Source organism: Coregonus clupeaformis, chromosome 26 (genome assembly GCF_020615455.1).
Source record: "Coregonus clupeaformis isolate EN_2021a chromosome 26, ASM2061545v1, whole genome shotgun sequence".
NCBI lineage: Eukaryota > Metazoa > Chordata > Actinopteri > Salmoniformes > Salmonidae > Coregonus > Coregonus clupeaformis.
In genome coordinates this window covers 9,893,463-9,913,286 of record NC_059217.1, presented here as the reverse complement: position 1 = coordinate 9,913,286, position 19,824 = coordinate 9,893,463, and the positions used below count along the sequence as shown (strand labels likewise).

Sequence of the window (19,824 nt, the reverse complement as noted above, 5' to 3'; positions counted from 1 at the left end):
GAGAGTACACAGAGAGATAGAAACAGAGAGAGAAACCCGACTACACAGTGACTGGCCTTCAACAAGGCAGACTGGCAGACTGACTGACTGGCCATAAAATACAAAAGCAGCTTATATATACACATTACAAACAATGTACCGATTATTAGTCAATAAACATTTACACATCAACTGAGAAGAGATTTAAGAGCTCGGAATTAAGGCTTGAAAAGGACAAAAGCGACATAATGGTGTGTGTTTACCAACGTCGTACAACACTAAACCCGAGACTGTGTGTATGTACTGTAGGGTTTAGGGGTTAGGAGTTAGGGTGCAGGGGTCAGAGAGAGGGAGGTCAGGGTCACCTGGTAGAGCATGGCGTTTGCAACGCCAGGGTTGTGGGTTCAATTCCCACCGGGGGCCAGTATGAAAAATAAAAAAAATGATGTATGCACTCACTAACTGTAAGTCGCCCTGGATAAGAGCGTCTGCTAAATGACTAAAATGTAAATATGTAATGTAATGTAATGGGTCATAGGTCATCTCTAGATCCTCTTCTTCTTGAAGTAGTCAGCGTACTGCCCCCCCAGCCCCTGGGAGTGCTGCCCCACGTACACGCCCTCTGATGTCAAATTCTGCACCGCCAAGTGAGGGTACTCCCGCTTCTGCCCCCGAGCCTGATTCTGAGAGAGAGAGAGAGCGAGAGAAAAGAGAAGAGAGAGAGGAAACAGAGAGAGAAAGAAGATGAGGTTGAACGGTGGAGAGAGACAAAGTAAACACCACTACTTACTGTAAGATCCAGACCCCTCGCTAAACCTTCTCCATATACCATCCCAACCCCAAACCCCAGACCTGACTGCATACACAGTGCTGCTTGAAAGTATGTTAACCCTTCAGGGCTGGTCATTATTTTGCTATAAAATATTAAAATAAACATAAAATCCTTATCTAAACCCAAATTCGTAATAAAGACATTCCAAGTAAATGACAGAAACAAAAATATATATATTTTCATTGTTTATTTAACAAAAGTGGTTTATTTAACAGAAACTCAGATTAGATGTGTGCAAAAATATGTGAACCCCTTCAGTCAATAGCTTGTGGCACCTCCATTAGCAGCGATAACTTGGACTAAACGTCTCCTATAGCCAGTAATCAGTCTCTGACATCTGTTTTGAGGGATTTTTGCCCTCTCCTCCTTACAGAACTCAGCCAATTGAGTGAGGTTTGAGGAGTGTCTGGCATGAACTGCCTGCTTCTGGTCCTGCCACAGCATCTCGATTGGATTTAGGTCAGGACTTTGATTTGGCCAATCCAAAACACAAATCTTCTTCTGAGCCACTCTTTTGTATATTTGTTTGAATGCGTTGTCTTGTTGGAAGACCCATTTTCGGCCCAGCTTTAGCTCGTTGACTGATGGCGTGACGTTCTGTTCAAAACTCTCCTGGTATACCTCAGAACTCATGGTTCCCTTAAAGATGTGGAGTCGTCCAGGTCCAGAGGAGGAAAGGCAGCCCCACCACCATGCTTGACTGTTGGGATAAGGTTATTTTAGTGGTAGGCAGTGTTGGATTTTCGCCAAACATAGCGGTGTTGATTGTGACCAAAAAGGTCAATTTTGGACTCATCGGTCCAGAGAATGGACTTACAGAAACCTTCAGTTTTGTCGAGGTGGTTTCTGGCGAAGTTAAAACGGGTAGTTTTTTTGACAGCAGAGGCTTCTTCCTAGCAACCCTCCCATGAATGGCATTTTGATTCAGTGTTCCTCTTTTTTGTTGAAGCATGCACATTTACCTGAGCGGCAGCAAGGGAGGTCTGCAAATCTCTAGATGTTATGTTTGGGTTGGATTTTACCAGATTTATTATTGTTCTTGTGGATCTTGGGGATATTTTGGAAGGGTGTCCACTTCTAGGCCGAGTTGTTATTTTAAATGCTCTCCGTTTGTAAATAATTTGCCTCACAGTGGACTGATGGAGCTCAAATCTTTTTGAGATGATTTTATAGCCTCATTTACCTCCCGAGTGGCGCAGTGGTCTAAGGCACTGCATCGCAGTGCTAGCTGTGCCACTAGAGATCCTTGTTCGAATCCAAGCTCTGTCGTAGCCGGCCGCGACCGGGAGACCCATGGGGCGGCGCACAATTGGCCCCGCGTCGTCCAGGGTAGGGGAGGGAATGGCCGGCAGGGATGTACAGTGGGGAAAAAAAGTATTTAGTCAGCCACCAATTGTGCAAGTTCTCCCACTTAAAAAGATGAGAGAGGCCTGTAATTTTCATCATAGGTACACGTCAACTATGACAGACAAATTGAGGAAAAAAAATCCAGAAAATCCCATTGTAGGATTTTTAATGAATTTATTTGCAAATTATGGTGGAAAATAAGTATTTGGTCACCTACAAACAAGCAAGATTTCTGGCTCTCACAGACCTGTAACTTCTTCTTTAAGAGGCTCCTCTGTCCTCCACTCGTTACCTGTATTAATGGCACCTGTTTGAACTTGTTATCAGTATAAAAGACACCTGTCCACAACCTCAAACAGTCACACTCCAAACTCCACAATGGCCAAGACCAAAGAGCTGTCAAAGGACACCAAAAACAAAATTGTAGACCTGCACCTGGCTGGGAAGACTGAATCTGCAATAGGTAAGCAGCTTGGTTTGAAGAAATCAACTGTGGGAGCAATTATTAGGAAATGGAAGACATACAAGACCACTGATAATCTCCCTCGATCTGGGGCTCCACGCAAGATCTCACCCCGTGGGGTCAAAATGATCACAAGAACGGTGAGCAAAAATCCCAGAACCACACGGGGGGGACCTAGTGAATGACCTGCAGAGAGCTGGGACCAAAGTAACAAAGCCTACCATCAGTAACACACTACGCCGCCAGGGACTCAAATCCTGCAGTGCAAGACGTGTCCCCCCTGCTTAAGCCAGTACATGTCCAGGCCCGTCTGAAGTGCATTTGGATGATCCAGAAGAGGATTGGGAGAATGTCATATGGTCAGATGAAACCAAAATATAACTTTTTGGTAAAAACTCAACTCGTCATGTTTGGAGGACAAAGAATGCTGAGTTGCATCCAAAGAACACCATACCTACTGTGAAGCATGGGGTTGGAAACATCATGCTTTGGGGCTGTTTTTCTGCAAAGGGACCAGGACGACTGATCCGTGTAAAGGAAAGAATGAATGGGGCCATGTATCGTGAGATTTTGAGTGAAACCCTCCTTCCATCAGCAAGGGCATTGAAGATGAAACATGGCTGGGTCTTTCAGCATGACAATGATCCCAAACACACCGCCCGGGCAACGAAGGAGTGGCTTCGTAAGAAGCATTTCAAGGTCCTGGAGTGGCCTAGCCAGTCTCCAGATCTCAACCCCATAGAAAATCTTTGGAGGGAGTTGAAAGTCTGTGTTGCCCAGCGACAGCCCCAAAACATCACTGCTCTAGAGGAGATCTGCATGGAGGAATGGGCCAAAATACCAGCAACAGTGTGTGAAAACCTTGTGAAGACTTACAGAAAACGTTTGACCTGTGTCATTGCCAACAAAGGGTATATAACAAAGTATTGAGAAACTTTTGTTATTGACCAAATACTTATTTTCCACCATCATATGCCAATAAATTCATAAAAAATCCTACAATGTGATTTTCTGGATTTTTTTTTCTCATTTTGTCTGTCATAGTTGACGTGTACCTATGATGAAAATTACAGGCCTCTCTCATCTTTTTAAGTGGGAGAACTTGCACAATTGGTGGCTGACTAAATACTTTTTTTCCCCACTGTAGCTCAGTTGGTAGAGCATGGCGTTTGCAACGCCAGGGTTGTGGGTTTGTTTCCCACGGGGGGTATAAAAAAAATAATGTATGCACTCACTAACTGTAAGTCGCTCTGGATAAGAGCGTCTGCTAAATGACTAAAATGTAAAATAGCCTTCCCCAGACTGATGTGCTCTCACTACCCTCGTCCTGATGTCCTCTGATATCTCCTTTCCTCTCAGCATGGTGTGCTTTGCATTCACCTGGATGGGTAACACCAAACTGACCAGGTTTCTTATCTCTATTTATCAGAGTCCCACCCAAACTCTTTCCTAACGATCTCTCCTTTGATTGGTTCATTTGGTAACTAATTATTTACTCTTATCCAGAGCGACTTACAAATTGGTGCATTCACCTTATGATAGCCAGTGGGACAACCACTTTACAATTTTTTATTTATTTAAAAAAATATATATATATTTGTCTAATTCTTTTTCTAATTTTCTACAAATTTTTTAATGTTTTATTTTTAGAGTATTTTTAAAATTTTCATTAGTTTTTTTTATATATATTTTTGTTATATTTGTTTATTATTATATATGTATTTTTTTGTCGTTTTTTTAAATATATTTTTATTTACCCACCTGATTCTACTTACCTGCTTGATTTAACCAATGCAACTTGGGGTTCACTAATTTTTGCACCTGCACTAATTTCTTTAAAAAGAAAAAATCTATTATGCGCATGATTTCCTCTACACCAACATATGGTATTGGTAAATATAAACCTGTTATGTCAGATCAAAAAGACTGGTTCTGATTAAATGAAGATTTCATGGTAAAAACTGAAAAAATCTGTAAATGCACAAGGGGTTCACATACTTTCAAGCAGCACAGTACAGTGCCTTGCAAAAGTATTCATCCCCCTTGGCATTTTTTCCTATTTTGTTGCATTACAACCTGTAACTTAAATTAATTTTTATTTGGATTTCATGTAATGGACATACACAAAATAGTCCAAATTGGTGAAGTGGAATGAAAAAAATAACTTGTTTAAAAAAATTCTAAAAAATAAATAACGGAAAAGTGGTGCGTGCATATGTATTCACCCCCTTTGCTATGAAGCCCCTAAATAAGATCTGTTGCAACCAATTACCTTCAGAAGTCAAATAATTAGTTAAAAAAGTCCACCTGTGTGCAATCTAAGTGTCACATGATCTGTCACATGATCTCAGTGTATATATACACCTGTTCTGAAAGGCCCCAGAGTCTGCACCACCAAGCAAGCGGCACCATGAAGACCTAGGAGCTCTCCAAACAGGTCAGGGACAAAGTTGTGGAGAAGTAAGATCAGGGTTGGGTTATAAAAAAGTATCCAAAACTTTGAACATCCCACGGAGCACCATTAAATCCATTATAAATTTTTTAAAAGAATATGGCACCACAACAAACCTGTCAAGAGAGGGCCGCCCACCAAATCTCACGGACCAGGCAAGGAGGGCATTAATCAGAGAGGCAACAAAGAGACCAAAGATAACCCTGAAGGAGCTGCAAAGCTCCACAGCAGAGATTGGACTATCTGTCCATAGGACCACTTTAAGCCGTACACTCCACAGAGCTGGGCTTTACGGAAGAGTGGCCAGAAAAAAACCATTGCTTAAAGAAAATAATAAGAAAACATGTTTGGTGTTCGCCAAACGGCATGTGGGAGACTCCCCAAACATATGGAAGAAGGTACTCTGGTCAGATGAGACTAAAATTGAGCTTTTTGGCCATCAAGGAAAAAGCTATGTCTGGCGCAAACCCAACACCTCTCAACACCTGGTCCTCTGTAGCTCAGCTGGTAGAGCACGGCGCTTGTAACGCCAAGGTAGTGGGTTCGATCCCCGGGACCACCCATACACAAAAATGTATGCACGCATGACTGTAAGTTGCTTTGGATAAAGCGTCTGCTAAATGGCATATTATTATTATATTTTATCACCCGGAGAACACCATGTTTTTAATCGGCAGGGACTGGGAAACTGGTCAGAATTGAAGGAATGATGGATGGCGCTAAATACAGGGAAATTCTTGAGGGAAACCTGTTTCAGTCTTCCAGAGATTTGAGACTGAGACGGCGGTTCACCATCCAGCAGGACAATGACCCTAAGCATACTGCTAAAGCAACACTCAAGTGGTTTAAAGGGAAACATTTAAATGTCTTGGAATGGCCTAGTCAAAGCCCAGACCTCAATCCAATTGAGAATCTGTGGTATGACTTAAAGATTGCTGTACACCAGCGGAACCCATCCAACTTGAAGGAGCTGGAGCAGTTTTGCCTTGAAGAACGGGCAAAAATCCCAGTGGCTAGATGTTCCAAGCTTATAGAGACATACCCCAAGAGACTTGCAGCTGCAATTGCTGCAAAAGGCGGTAGGCATGTTGTGTAAATCAAATGATACAAACCCCCAAAAATACATTTCAATTCCAGGTTGTAAGGCAACAAAATAGGAAAGCTGCCAAGCGGGTTGAATACTTTCGCAAGCCACTGTATACTGGCCCATCTTCTACAGTCCATTGAGTACAGTATGTGGTTGAGACAGACTACACCAAACATCTGGTATGAGTCCCATTTCTGGTCTGATCTCACTACCAGGGTCCCCAGTGTTTGCCTATTCACTGGTAGTGAGAGGGGAGAGGAGGGGAGAGATTGAGATGGGAGGAGGAGGTGGAGAGTGTGTCTGTACAAAATATGTAAATATTTTAAGAGACATGAGTTCAGCTCAAGTGTCTGGGTAAATCCTCCCACTAGGCTGTCTGCTCATCTCAGCTCATTCTCCTAAATTAGTGGATTTGGCTATTTCAGACATATCCATTGCTGATAGGTGTATAAAATCTAGCATACAGCCATGCAATCTTCATAGACAAACATTTACAGTGGCCTTACTGAAGTGCTCAGTGACTTTCAGCGTGGCACCGTCATAGGATGCCACCTTTCCAACAAGTCAGTTTGTCAAACCTAAACAACAATACCATGCACCCACTACCAGTCAAAAGGTTTTTGGTGCTCCAAGAGCAGTGGGTGGAATTACAGTAGCATTCGAAATACAGCAATTATTTCCCCGCCCTCAACATTTTTCCACAATGCACCATCATTTACAATATGCTACAGTAAAACGTTTCAGAGTATTTTACTGTTGATAATACAAAAAATGACAGTATAATTTAGAGTTTTCAGTTACAGTGATACTCAAAAGGCACCTAATTGGTGGAAAACCCCAGTTGTAGAGGTTTGAATATAGCAGTTGTATTGATTCTCTCACTTCCATAGCGTTACTGGAGTCTGGCCATAATGAGTAGTGCACTGTCTGTCTCAAAAATAATCTTGAATAAAATCACCATCATCGTGTGACTTACGTAGTAATACTGGTTCCATTCGCTGGCCGCTTGGGCGTGGACATTCTGAGTGTGTGTGACAGGGCTGGGTGGGTGTGTGTGTGTGGCGTGAGGTGGTGCGGCCATGAAGCCTGGCATCATTGGGACGGCGCTGTAGGCTGGCAGGACCGCGGCGGGCAGCACCGACTGGGCACCACTGTTACTGACCGCATGGAGAGACACACCCAGCGGCTTACACATGTCAGCCTCCTAGGAGAGAGAGAACACACACACACACACACAGTTACTGACCGCGCAGAGAAACTCACATAGGGGCTTATTCACATCCACCTCCTATTATTTCACACACAGATACAGCAACACTCCTTGACACCTCCTGTGACGCGACACCTACTCTGGTGTGGAAGGACAGCCTCTCCCAGCAGGATATCCATGTCCTGGGTTAGGGTAAGGAGTGTCATGCTCTCCACATAAACACACCATCATCTAAATACCACAGGCCTTCCACACCAGTGGCTCCCTGACATACTACTCAGATGGATTACACCCCAAGAGGGGGGGATAAGAAGGGGGCAGAGTGAGGTGGATAGACTCAGGGAGGGGAGATAGGAAGGGGCAGCTAGGGTGGGAGAGTGGAGTTAACCAGAGAGAGACGTGACAAGGATGGGATATAGTGTGAGCTGGGGTATGGCGTAGCAGGGATGGGACAGTGTTAGATGTAAGCTGGGACATGTGGTCCCAGCTACAGGCTAAGTGAGGATGGTAATGTATATTACATCAAGGCTACAGTGCCTTGCAAAAGTATTCATTCCCCGTGGCGTTTTTCCTATTTTGTTGCATTACAACCTGTAATTTAAATGGATTTTTATTTGGATTTCATACACAAAATAGTCCACATTGGTGAAGTGGAATTTAAAAAAATAAGTTGTTTCAAAGAATTCGAAAAAATAAATAACAGAAAAGTGGTGCGTGCATATGTATTCACCCCCTTTGCTATGAAGCCCATAAATAAGATCTGGTGCAACCAATTACCTTCAGAAGTCACATAATTAGTTAAATAAAGTCCACCTGTGTGCAATCTAAATGTCACATGATCTGTCACATGATCTCAATATATATACACCTGTTCTGAAAGGCCCCAGAGTCTGCAACAACACTAAGCAAGGGGAACCACCAAGCAAGCGGCACCATGAAGACCAAGGAGCTCTCCAAACAGGTCAGGGACAAAGTTGTGGAGAAGTACAGATTAGGGTTGGGTTATAAAAAAATATTAGAAACTTTGAACATCCCACGGAGCATCATTAAATCCATTATTACAAAATGGAAAGAATATGGCACCACAACAAACCTGCCAAGAGAGGACCGCCCATCAAAACTCACGGACCAGGCAAGGAGGGCATTAATCAGAGAGGCAACAATGAGACCAAAGATAACCCTGAAGGAGCTGCAAAGCTCCACAGCGGAGATTGGACTATCTGTCCATTGGACCACTTTAAGCCATAAACTCCACAGAGCTGGGATTTACGGAAGAGTTGCCAGAAAAAAGCCATTGCTTAAAAAAAATAATAAGCAAACATGTTTGGTGTTCGCCAAAAGGCATGTGGGAGACTCCCCAAACAAGAAGGTACCCTGGTCAGATGAGACTAAAATGGAGCTTTTTGGCCATCAAGGAAAATGCTATGTCTGGCGTAAACCCAACACCTCTCATCACCCCGAGAACACCATCCCCACAGTGAAGCATGGTGGAAGCAGCATCATGCTGTGGGGATGTTTTTCATCGGCAGGGACTGGGAAACTGGTCAGAATTGAAGGAATGATGGATGACTTAAAGATTGCTGTACACCAGCGGAACCCATCCAACTTGAAGGAGCTGGAGCAGTTTTGCCTTGAAGAATGGCCAAAAATCCCAGTGGCTAGATGTGCCAAGCTTATAGAGACATACTCCAAGAGACTTGCAGATGTAATTGCTGCAAAAGGTGGCTCTACAAAGTATTGACTTTGGGGGGCTGAATAGTTATGCAGGCTCAAGTTTTCTGTTTTTTTGTCTTATTTCTTGTTTGTTTCACAATAAAAAAATATTTTGCATCTTCTTCATGTTGTGTAAATCAAATTATACAAACCCCAAAATTTTTTATTTTAATTCCAGGTTGTAAGGCACCAAAATAGGAAAAATGCAGAGGGGGGTGAATACTTTCGCAAGCCACTGTATACTACATCTAGAAAAGGAAGGGGTGTGTGTTGATGTGCACTTTTGTACCATTATGCATAGAGAAGGTAGATTGGGGTTATAAACTGTCAAGGGGAGGTTTGGGGTATGAGTGTTGGAGGCTTGGTATGGGATTGTGTGTTCTGAAGGACAATGACATTCTGTACTAACAGTGACATACTGCACAGTATTGTACCTTGGTAGGGTCTCTGTTCTGGTAAGCCTGGGGAGGTGGCTGGGTCATGGGAGGCTGAGAATAGTACTGACCGACAGCCTGCATGTAGGAGCTGTAATCCCCATAGGACGGCACTGCCACCGCCGCCTGCTAGAACACAACACAGATAATGTTACACACACACACAGGCACGCACGGGCACATAGCACATACACATGGGCACGTGCACACATGCAAACGCACGCAAGCGTACACACACACAGACAGGTGGATAAGTGAGTGATAGAGTCAGTCATACACACACATACTGTACCGAGTGCTCAGGCGCACACACACAGGCTTTTAAGACACACACACACACTTTTAAGAAACACACACACTTTTAAGACACACACAGGCTTTTAAGACACACACAGGCTTTTAAGACACACACACAGGCTTTTAAGACACACACACAGGCTTTTAAGACACACACAGGCTTTTAAGACACACACAGGCTTTTAAGACACACACACAGGCTTTTAACACACAGAGACAGAGGAAGGTGATAGTTTTTCCTGATGGGTAATGTTTCGTATTTGATGACAAAACATTTGGAGACATATGTGTGACTATGCACGTCAGAGACTGCGTTTTCATGCTGATATCTTCACAGTTTAAACACACACCTTTATGTTGTGACCCTGAGGGGCCAGGCACGGTGTGTGTGCTGGTATAAAGGTGAACTACTTCCCACCTTGCTTTACAGTATATAGTGTACTACCCTCCATGTTGCTTAGGTTGACATACCTGTTTGTTACGATTCTGTCCCAAAATCAGTTCACACATAATAGAGTAACTGAGTACACAGTAAATGTACCTGTGTGTGCTCCTTGGCGTAGTCCACAGCTTGGCTCTCCTGGGGGGCGGTGCTGTAGCTCTGGGCTTGTGCTTGGTAGTGCTGGTACCACTGCTGCATGGCCTCCTACAACACAATCACACAAACATTACAAAATCAAATCAAATGTTATTTGTCACATGCGCCGAATACAACAGGTGTAGACCTTACAGTGAAATGCTTACTTACAAGCCCTTAACCAACAATGCAGTTTTAAGAAGAATAAGTGTTACGTAAAAAATAGATAAGTAAAAAAATAAAAAAGATGAAAAATAACAACATAACAAATAATTAAAGAGCGTGAGGGAAAAAAGTATTTGATCCCCTGCTGATTTTGTACGTTTGCCCACTGACAAAGACATGATCAGTCTATAATTTTAATGATAGGTTTATTTGAACAGTGAGAGACAGAATAACAAAAAAAAAATCCAGAAAAACACAAATGTTATCAATTGATTTGCATTTTAATGAGGGAAATAAGTATTTGACCCCTCTGCAAAACATGACTTAGTACTTGGTGGCAAAACCCTTGTTGGCAATCACAGAGGTCAGACGTTTCTTGTAGTTGGCCACCAGGTTTGCACACATCTCAGGAGGGATTTTGTCCCACTCCTCTTTGCAGATCTTCTCCAAGTCATTAAGGTTTCGAGCCTGACGTTTGGCAACTCGAACCTTCAGCACCCTCCACAGATTTTCTATGGGATTAAGGTCTGGAGACTGGCTAGGCCACTCCAGGACCTTAATGTGCTTCTTCTTGAGCCACTCCTTTGTTGCCTTGGCCGTGTGTTTTGGGTCATTGTCATGCTGGAATATCCATCCACGACACATTTTCAATGCCCTGGCTGAGGGAAGGAGGTTCTCACCCATGATTTGATGGTACATGGCCCCGTCCATCGTCCCTTTGATGCGGTGAAGTTGTCCTGTCCCCTTAGCAGAAAAACACCCCCAAAGCATAATGTTTCCACCTCCATGTTTGACGGTGGGGATGGTGTTCTTGGGGTCATAGGCAGCATTCCTCCTCCTCCAAACACGGCGAGTTGAGTTGATGCCAAAGAGCTCCATTTTGGTCTCATCTGACCACAACACTTTCACCCAGTTCTCCTCTGAATCATTCAGATGTTCATTGGCAAACTTCAGAAGGGCATGTTTATGTGCTTTCTTGAGCAGGGGGACCTTGCGGGCGCTGCAGGATTTCAGTCCTTCACGGCGTAATGTGTTACCAATTGTTTTCTTGGTGACTATGGTCCCAGCTGCCTTGAGATCATTGACAAGATCCTCCCGTGTAGTTCTGGGCTGATTCCTCACCGTTCTCATGATCATTGCAACTCCACGAGGTGAGATCTTGCATGGAGCCCCAGGCCGAGGGAGATTGACAGTTCTTTTGTGTTTCTTCCATTTGTGAATAATCACACCAACTGTTGTCACCTTTTCACCAAGCAGCTTGGCGATGGTCTTGTAGCCCATTCCAGCCTTGTGTAGTCTACAATCTTGTCCCTGACATCCTTGGAGAGCTCTTTGGTCTTGGCCATGGTGGAGAGTTTGGAATCTGATTGATTGATTGCTTCTGTGGACAGGTGTCTTTTATACAGGTAACAAGCTGAGATTAGGAGCACTCCCTTTAAGAGTGTGCTCCTAATCTCAGTTTGTTACCTGTATAAAAGACACCTGGGAGCCAGAAATCTTTCTGATTGAGAGGGGGTCAAATACTTATTTCCCTCATTAAAATGCAAATCAATTCATAACATTTTTGACATTTTTGGCAAACGTACAAAATCAGCAGGGGATCAAATACTTTTTTCCCTCACTGTATACAGGGGGTACCGGTACAGAGTCAATGTGCGGTGGCACAGGTTAGTCGAGGTAATTGAGGTAATATGTTCATGTAGGTAGAGGTAAAGTGACTATGCATAGATAATAAACAGAGAGTGGCGGCAGAGTAAAAGGGGGGGGGGGACAATGCAAATAGTCTGGATAGCCATTTGATTAGCTGTTCAGGAGTCTTATGGCTTGGGTGTAGAAGCTGTTAAGAAGCCTTTTTGACCTAGACTTCGCACTCCGGTACCGCTTGCTGTGCGGTAGCAGAGGGAACAGTCTATGACTAGGGTGGATGGAGTCTTTGGCAATTTTTAGGGCATTCCTCTGACACCGCCTGGTATAGAGGTTCTGGATGGCAGGAAGCTTGGCCCCAGTCATGTACTGGGCCGTAGGCACTACCCTCTGTAGTGCCTTGCGGTCGGAGGTCGAGCAGTTGCCATACCAGGCAGTGATGCAACCAGTCATGATGCTCTCGATGGTGGAGCTGTATAACTTTTTGAGGATCTGAGAACCCATGCCAAATATTTTCAGTCTCCTGAGAGGGAATAGGCTTTGTTGTGCCCTCTTCACGACTGTCTTGGTGTGTTTGGACCATGACAGTTTGTTGGTAATGTGGACACCAAGGAACTTGAAGCTCTTAACCTGATCCACTACAGCCCCGTCGATGAGAATGGGGGCGTGCTCGGTCCTCCTTTTCCTGTAGTCCACAATCATCTCCTTTGTCTTGATCACGTTGAGGGAGAGGTTGTTATCCTGGCACCACATGGCCAGGTCTCTGACCTCCTCCCTATAGGCTGTCTCATCGTTGTCGGTGATCAGGACTACCACTGTTGTGTTATCTGCAAACTTAATGATTGTGTTGGAGTCATGATTGGCCATGCAGTCATGGGTGAACAGGGAATACAGGAGGGGACTGAGCACGCACCCCTGAGGGGCCCCGTGTTGAGGATCAGCGTGGCAGATGTGTTGTTACCTACCCTTACCACCTGGGGTGGCCCGTCAGGAAGTCCAGGATCCAGTTGCAGAGGGAGGTGTTTAATCCCAGGGTCCTTAGCTTAGTGATGAGCTTTGAGGGCACTATGGTGTTGAACGCTGAGCTGTAGTCAATGAATAGCATTCTCACGTAGGTGTTATTTTTGTCCAGGTGGGAAAGGGAAGTGTGGAGTGCAATAGAGATTGAATCATCTGTGGATCTGTTGGGGCGGTATGCAAATTGGAGTGGGTCTAGGGTTTCTGGGATAATGGTGTTGATGTGAGCCATGACCAGCCTTTCAATGCACTTCATGGCTACAGACGTGAGTGCTACGGGTCAGTTGTCATTTAGGCAGGCACAGGGACTATGGTGGTCTGCTTTAAACATGTTGGTATTACAGACTCAGTCAGGAACAGGTTGAAAATGTCAGTGAAGACACTTGCCAGTTGGTCAGCGCATGCTCAGAGTACACGTCCTGGTAATCTGTCTGGCCCAGCGGCCTTGTGAATGTTGACCTGTTTAAAGGTCTTACTCACATCGGCTATGGAGAGCGTGATCACACAGTCGTCCGGAACAGCTGATGCTCTCATGCATGCTTCAGTGTTGCTTGCCTCGAAGCGAGCATAAAAGCAATTTACCTAACTGGTAGGCCCGTGTCACTGGGCAGCTCACCCTGTGCTTCCCTTTGTAGTCCGTAATAGTTTGCAAGCCCTGCCACATCCGATGAGCGTCGGAGCCGGTGTAGTACGATTCAATCTTAGTCCTGTATTGATGCTTTGCCTGTTTGATGGTACGTCGGAAGGCATAGCGGGATTTCTTATAAGCGTCCGGGTTAGAGTCCCGCTCCTTGAAAGCGGCAGCTCTACCCTTTAGCTCAGTGTGATTACAGTGTTGCCTGTAATCCATGGCTTCTGGTTGGGGTATGTACGTACGTTCACAGTTGGGACGACGTCATCAATAAACTTATTGATGAAGCCAGTGACTGATGTGGTGAACTCCTCAATGCTATCTGAAGAATCCCGGAAACTATTCCAGTCTGTGCTAGCAAAACAGTACTGTAGCTTAGCATCTGCTTCATCTGACCACTTCTGTATTGACCGAGTCACTGGTGCTTCCTGCTTTAGTTTTGCTTGTAAGCAGGAATCAGGAGGATAGAATTATGGTCAGATTTGCCAAATGGAGGGCGAGGGTAGAGCTTTGTACGCGTCTCTGTGTGTTGTGTAAAGGTGGTCTAGAGTTTTTCTTTCCCTCTGGTTGCACATTTAACATGCTGGTAGAAATTAGGTAAAACGGCTTTAAGTTTCTCTGCATTAAATTCCCCGGCCACTAGGAGCGCCGCCTCTGGATGAGCATTTTCTTGTTTGCTTATTGCCCTTAACAGATCGTTGAGTGCGGTCTAAGTGCCTGCATCAGTTTGTGGTGGTAAATAGACAGCTATGAAAAATATAGATGAAAACTCTCTTGGTAAATAGTGTAGTCTACAGCTTATCATGAGATACTCTACCTCAGGCGAGCAAAACCTCGAGACATTTACATTTTAGTCATTTAGCAGACGCTCTTATCCATAAAAAATGTCATACTGGTCCCCCGTAGGAATCGAACCCACAACCCTGGCGTTGCAAGCGCCATGCTCTACCGACTGAGCTACACGAGACTTCCTTAATATTAGATTTTGTGACCCAGCTGTTATTTACAAATATACACAGACCTCCACCCCTTGTCTTACCGGAGGCAGCTGTTCTATCGTGCCGACGCGCCGAAAACCCCGCCAGCTGTATGTTATCCATGTTGTCGTTTAGCCACTACTCAGTGAAACATAAGATATTACAGTTATTTATGTCCTGTTGGTAGGATATTCTTGATCGGAGCAGGGGTGAGTAATCGCTGTCCTGATATCCAGGAGCTCTTTTCGGTCATAAGAGCCAGTGGCATTACATTACATTATATTACAGATGGACACAGACTGAGTAATGGTACTGTAGCAGTAGGGTGCTGGATGTTGTTTTGGTAACGTTGGTTTACTAATTTCCATTAAAGCTTGTTTGGATTTGATTAGAGTAGAGGAAGGTGGATGAGAGAGAGAGAGAGAGAGAGAGAGAGAGAGAGAGAGAGAGAGAGAGAGAGAGAGAGAGAGAGAGAGAGAGAGAGAGAGAGAGAGAGGAGAGAGAGAGAGAGAGAGAGAGAGAGAGAGAGAGAGAGAGAGAGAGAGAGAGAGAGAGAGAGAGAGAGAGAGAGAGAGAGAGAGAGAGAGAGAGAGAGAGAGAGAGAGAGAGAGAGAGAGAGAGAGAGAGAGAGAGAGAGAGAGAGAGAGAGAGAGAGAGAGAGAGAGAGAGAGATCTCTATGGCTCTATATGGTGTTGCAGTGCGAGGTAGTAGAGCACCAGATGGAACAGAATATACACTGTCAACTATTCAGTCTCTTTCTCTCTCTCTGGCCCTCTCTCTCCATCTCTCACTCTCTGTTTCTCTCTCCACCTCTTTCTTATTCTTCCTTTCTCTTTACATAACTCTATCTCTCATCTTTTCATCTCCCTCTCTACCACAACCCACCCCTCTCTCTCTCTTTCTCCATCTCTCCTAACACATGACCGATTTGTGAGGACGTGCAGAAACAACCTGTCTCTATGAGGAAGCATGGAAGACTTACTGTGCAGAGCTCAACAGTTTGTGTGTGTGTGTGTTTGCATGCGTGTGCATGTGTGGGTGTTTGTGCGTGTGCATGCGTGTGTGTGTGTATTTGCATGCGTGTGCATGTGTGGGTGTTTGTGCATGTGCATGCGTGTGTGTGTTACCTGTGAGTATGCCTGGCTGTAGTGGCTGTAGTCTGCAGAGGTCTCTGTGCTGTAGGGTGCTGGGGTGTGGGAGGTGGAGGGTTGGGAGACAGGGGGCATAGCACTGCTGTACATCCCAGCCAGAGGCTGTCCTGACTGCACTTTACTGGCCGCCGGGGCTGCATGACGGAGCAATCACACACAGAATACAGTCAAATACACAGTCATATAAAAAGGGGAAATCATCTGTTAAAGTTAATGCGACTTGAATTTTTTAATAGCAAGCCCCAACAACTTCAAAGAAACATCTTAAATAATCAACGTGCAATCCTCCTTTCACTCATTATTTAAGACTGCGTCATACCCAGGAATGTGAATGTGTGTGTGTGTGTGTGTGTGTGTGTACTTTACCTTGCAGCACCATGCCAGGTAACACACTAGCTAGATTCAGGTAGGGGTTGGAGGGTAGCTTCATCTCTTTAGGGGGTTCACCCAGAAGAGAGATATGACTGCTGGGAGCCTGAAGACACAGACACAGATAGATAACCCTTTACCTTACCACATTGTTACCTAAGTACTGTAACTAAACCATATCATTAACAACCCACTTTGCATGATTTCTGAAACTTACATCATACTAATTCATCATTAATGCATTCAACAATATACAGTACCCTACAGATGTTCAAGTCACAATGCTGTACACCCTTAAATACTAAGTGTTGCCTCCCACTTTGCCACACCATCAGGTCTCTATATAACGGCCTTACAACATTATACAGCCTTGTGTAGCTGCGTCAATCTATCACGTATCTCAAGGTCCTATGACTCCTATCCACGCCATAAACTATACTTCACAGTGGCAGTCAAATGCCGGTGCCTGGTGCCATGGTGGACACTTGAAACACACACAGACACCACACACACAAACACATTGTGTTAATTACTGTGCCCCTGTTGGGAGCTGGGCTCCATTATGGTGACACTGTGGCTCCTTTAAGACGTTCTCCAGAGTGGGAGCGGTGGGAGAGGAATAATAATGAACCTCAGAGGCATGCCATCACACACACACAGAGAGCGAGAGAGAGAGAGAGCGAGAGAGAGCGAGAGAGAGAGCGAGAGAGAGAGAGAGAGAGAGAGAGAGAGAGAGAGTGTGGGAAGTGGTGGTTGGTGGAAGCAGTGCATTGTGGGTAAATCCTGAGGCGACAGACCCTTCAGGGTTTCTGTTCCTGCTCTTCGTGTGTGTGTGTTCTGTCGAGGTGTGTGTTTGTGTGTGCCTATGGATGAGGCCAGAGTTTCTGAGGACTAAATTGGGCGAAAAGGCCCAAGGTCATAGAGCCCCAACTCATAAACAAATGTTGACGTTTCAAAGGAGTCAGAGAAAGACAGAATGGAAAACAGAGAGAGAGAGAGAGAGAGAGAGAGAGAAAGAAAGAAAGAAAGACAAACAGACAGACAGACAGACAGACAGACAGAGGAGACTAAAACCAGAGAACCTTAGGGCCCCTCTAAAGTGCTCCCTCAACGTGAAGGGGTGAAGGAGAGAAAAGAAGAGACGAGCTGGACGGACAGATAGACGAACGAAAGAGCCGGAAGGAGAGAAGGAAAAAGAGGGAGATAGGAACCGACAGCCAGGGAAACTATAGGCAGAGGGGCTAGGAGCTAGGAGAGGAGTGGAGTGTGTGAGAGGGAGATATAATGTATGCATAGAAAAGAGAGCGCAAGAATGAGAGAGAGAATGAGGAGAGAGAGAGAATGAGGAGAGAGAGAGAGAATGAGGAGAGAGAGAGAGAATGAGAGAGGGCTGGTGGGCAGAGGAGAGAGCTACCGGTATCTCAGTCAGTGCCTGCTCTAGAGCCTGTTGTATCGCTGTATTGTTGGGCTGCGTCTGTGCTTTATACTCACTCCACTAGCTGGGCTGCTGTCAGTGCTACTGTAGCTGTGTAGGCCGAGCTGGTGGCCCCCTGAGGCTTTGGGTGGTGGGGGGCCCAGCCCCGGGCTGCTCATTCCCAGCGAGTAGCTCTGTCCCTGGGGCTGAGCGTGCATCGTGGTCCCAGGAGGCGCTGGCTGCCTATCAGAGGCTGTGGTGGAGACGCAGGCCCCGTTCAGCTCCCCTCCCCCGGCTATGCCCAGGTGTGCCCGTGCCTGCAGGTAGGGCATCATGCCCGCTGCCGACACTGAGGCCTGACTGGACGCTGGCAGGCACTCCTGACCCAACTCTGTGGAGGGGAGAGAGGGAGAGAGGGGAGGGGAGAGAGGGACAGAGGGGAGGGGGACAGAGGGAGAGAGGGGGGATGAAGGAGAGATAAAGAATAGAGGAGGAAGGTGGACTGTCACACCAGAGGCAGTATCATTCACAGACTGGTCCATCTGCTTTTGTGAGTCACTTTACTTCCTGCTAGCCTACAGTACACTACAGTAGGAGTAAACACAGTACAGTACACATGGTGTGCTCAAGCTATAGGCTTTTCAAGAGGTTAGGTGGATTCTTACTATACTATCAAGCACTGTTAATACAGTGTACAGCACAATGTATCCAACACAAAAATACCATTATCTACCCAGGAGCAAGTGAAGATTACATTAACTCAGGTTATGACATTTCAGAACGGATCACCTCATACATAATATCTATTCACCAGCAGCAGAGCAGAAGCCTCCTACTTTGTTTCATCCTGCAAGCCCCAGGTTTCATTCATTCCAGCTGTTAATATCCCTGTAATGAATGACCTGCACAGCCCAGCGCAGAGTCAGCCATTATGGGCCTGCAGCAAACAACACAATCCTAGCAAACATGGACCACATCCGCCAGATGAGACACATACTCATTTCAATACATTTCCATAAATACTGACTTTGTCATTTGGAGGATTTGAATTGCAAATGTGGTTTGTCTGGCTGAGAAGAACAGTTACAGACAAGAGGCAGGACCTCCAGGCTAGGTGGTGCGAATGGGGGCTGTGGATCTATACATACCCAGCCCAGGCCACTCACCGGTGGGGGAGTCACCCAGCAGACCTTTGCCCAGGGCCATATGGGCTGGAGGTCTGAGACCCAGGGCTTTCTGTAGGAGTAGACGAGAAGGGTCACCCAACAGACTGGATACCTAGGGAGGGGAAGAGAGAGAAGAGGATAAGAAAATAGGTGGAAAAAAAGATGCTAGAAGCAGAAGGTGATGAAATGAGTGAGAGTGTCGAGAGCAAACGAGAAACGGATAATGGGAGGAGGGAAGTAGAAGAAAAGCAAAGATTGTGAGACTCATGCAGAAATGGATAATGATCTCACAACTCCACTAGCATGGCTCCAATCCACGTACACACTGAGAGCAGTACCACTATGGCTGGAGCTAACAGAACACACAGCAGTGTGTGTTACATGAAGATATCTCTCTCTCTCACACTCTCTCTATATATGGCTGTAGTTACAATGTCACAATGTGCTTTTAAAGCACACACACGCTCAAGCAAACACACGCTCAAGCACACACACGCTCAAGCACACACACGCTCAAGCACACACACGCTCAAGCACACACACGCTCAAGCACACACACGCTCAAGCACACACACGCTCAAGCACACACACGCTCAAGCACACACACGCTCAAGCAAACACACGCTCAAGCACACACACGCTCAAGCACACACACGCTCAAGCACACACACGCTCAAGCACACACACGCTCAAGCACACACACACACACACGTTGTCTCACATTGCTGATGTGCTTGTCTTTGATGTGCAGGAGCTGCTGCTGGGCCAGCTGCATGTGGAGGAGGTTCTGCAGCACCAGCCCGTTCCCCAACATGGCACTCTGGGAGAGAAACAACACAGGGAGAAAAACAGTACACACACATTTAGAACATCCTGTAACACATGTTACCATACACAC

At 45.5% G+C, this 19,824-nt stretch overlaps 1 protein-coding gene across 5 annotated transcripts in view; it reads right to left on the bottom strand.

The window, feature by feature from the left end:
- Positions 1 to 434: 434 nt before the first annotated feature.
- Positions 435 to 19,824, bottom strand: part of LOC121540447 (ribonucleoprotein PTB-binding 2) — an 80,072-nt gene continuing 60,682 nt past the window's right edge. For 2 of the 5 annotated variants that reach the window (XM_041849319.2, XM_045207736.1), the window contains 9 exons: positions 19,648 to 19,758; positions 18,909 to 19,038; positions 17,838 to 18,151; positions 16,344 to 16,452; positions 15,954 to 16,111; positions 10,356 to 10,460; positions 9,518 to 9,646; positions 7,137 to 7,364; positions 435 to 662 (listed from right to left, as the gene is read on the bottom strand). In XM_041849319.2, the coding sequence (XP_041705253.2) occupies positions 525 to 662; positions 7,137 to 7,364; positions 9,518 to 9,646; positions 10,356 to 10,460; positions 15,954 to 16,111; positions 16,344 to 16,452; positions 17,838 to 18,151; positions 18,909 to 19,038; positions 19,648 to 19,758 (1,422 nt within the window). In that variant the 3' untranslated portion in view covers positions 435 to 524. The remainder of the gene's footprint in view (positions 663 to 7,136; positions 7,365 to 9,517; positions 9,647 to 10,355; positions 10,461 to 15,953; positions 16,112 to 16,343; positions 16,453 to 17,837; positions 18,152 to 18,908; positions 19,039 to 19,647; positions 19,759 to 19,824) is intronic. The other 3 variants (XM_045207735.1, XM_041849321.2, XM_041849320.2) reach the window with 3 other exon arrangements.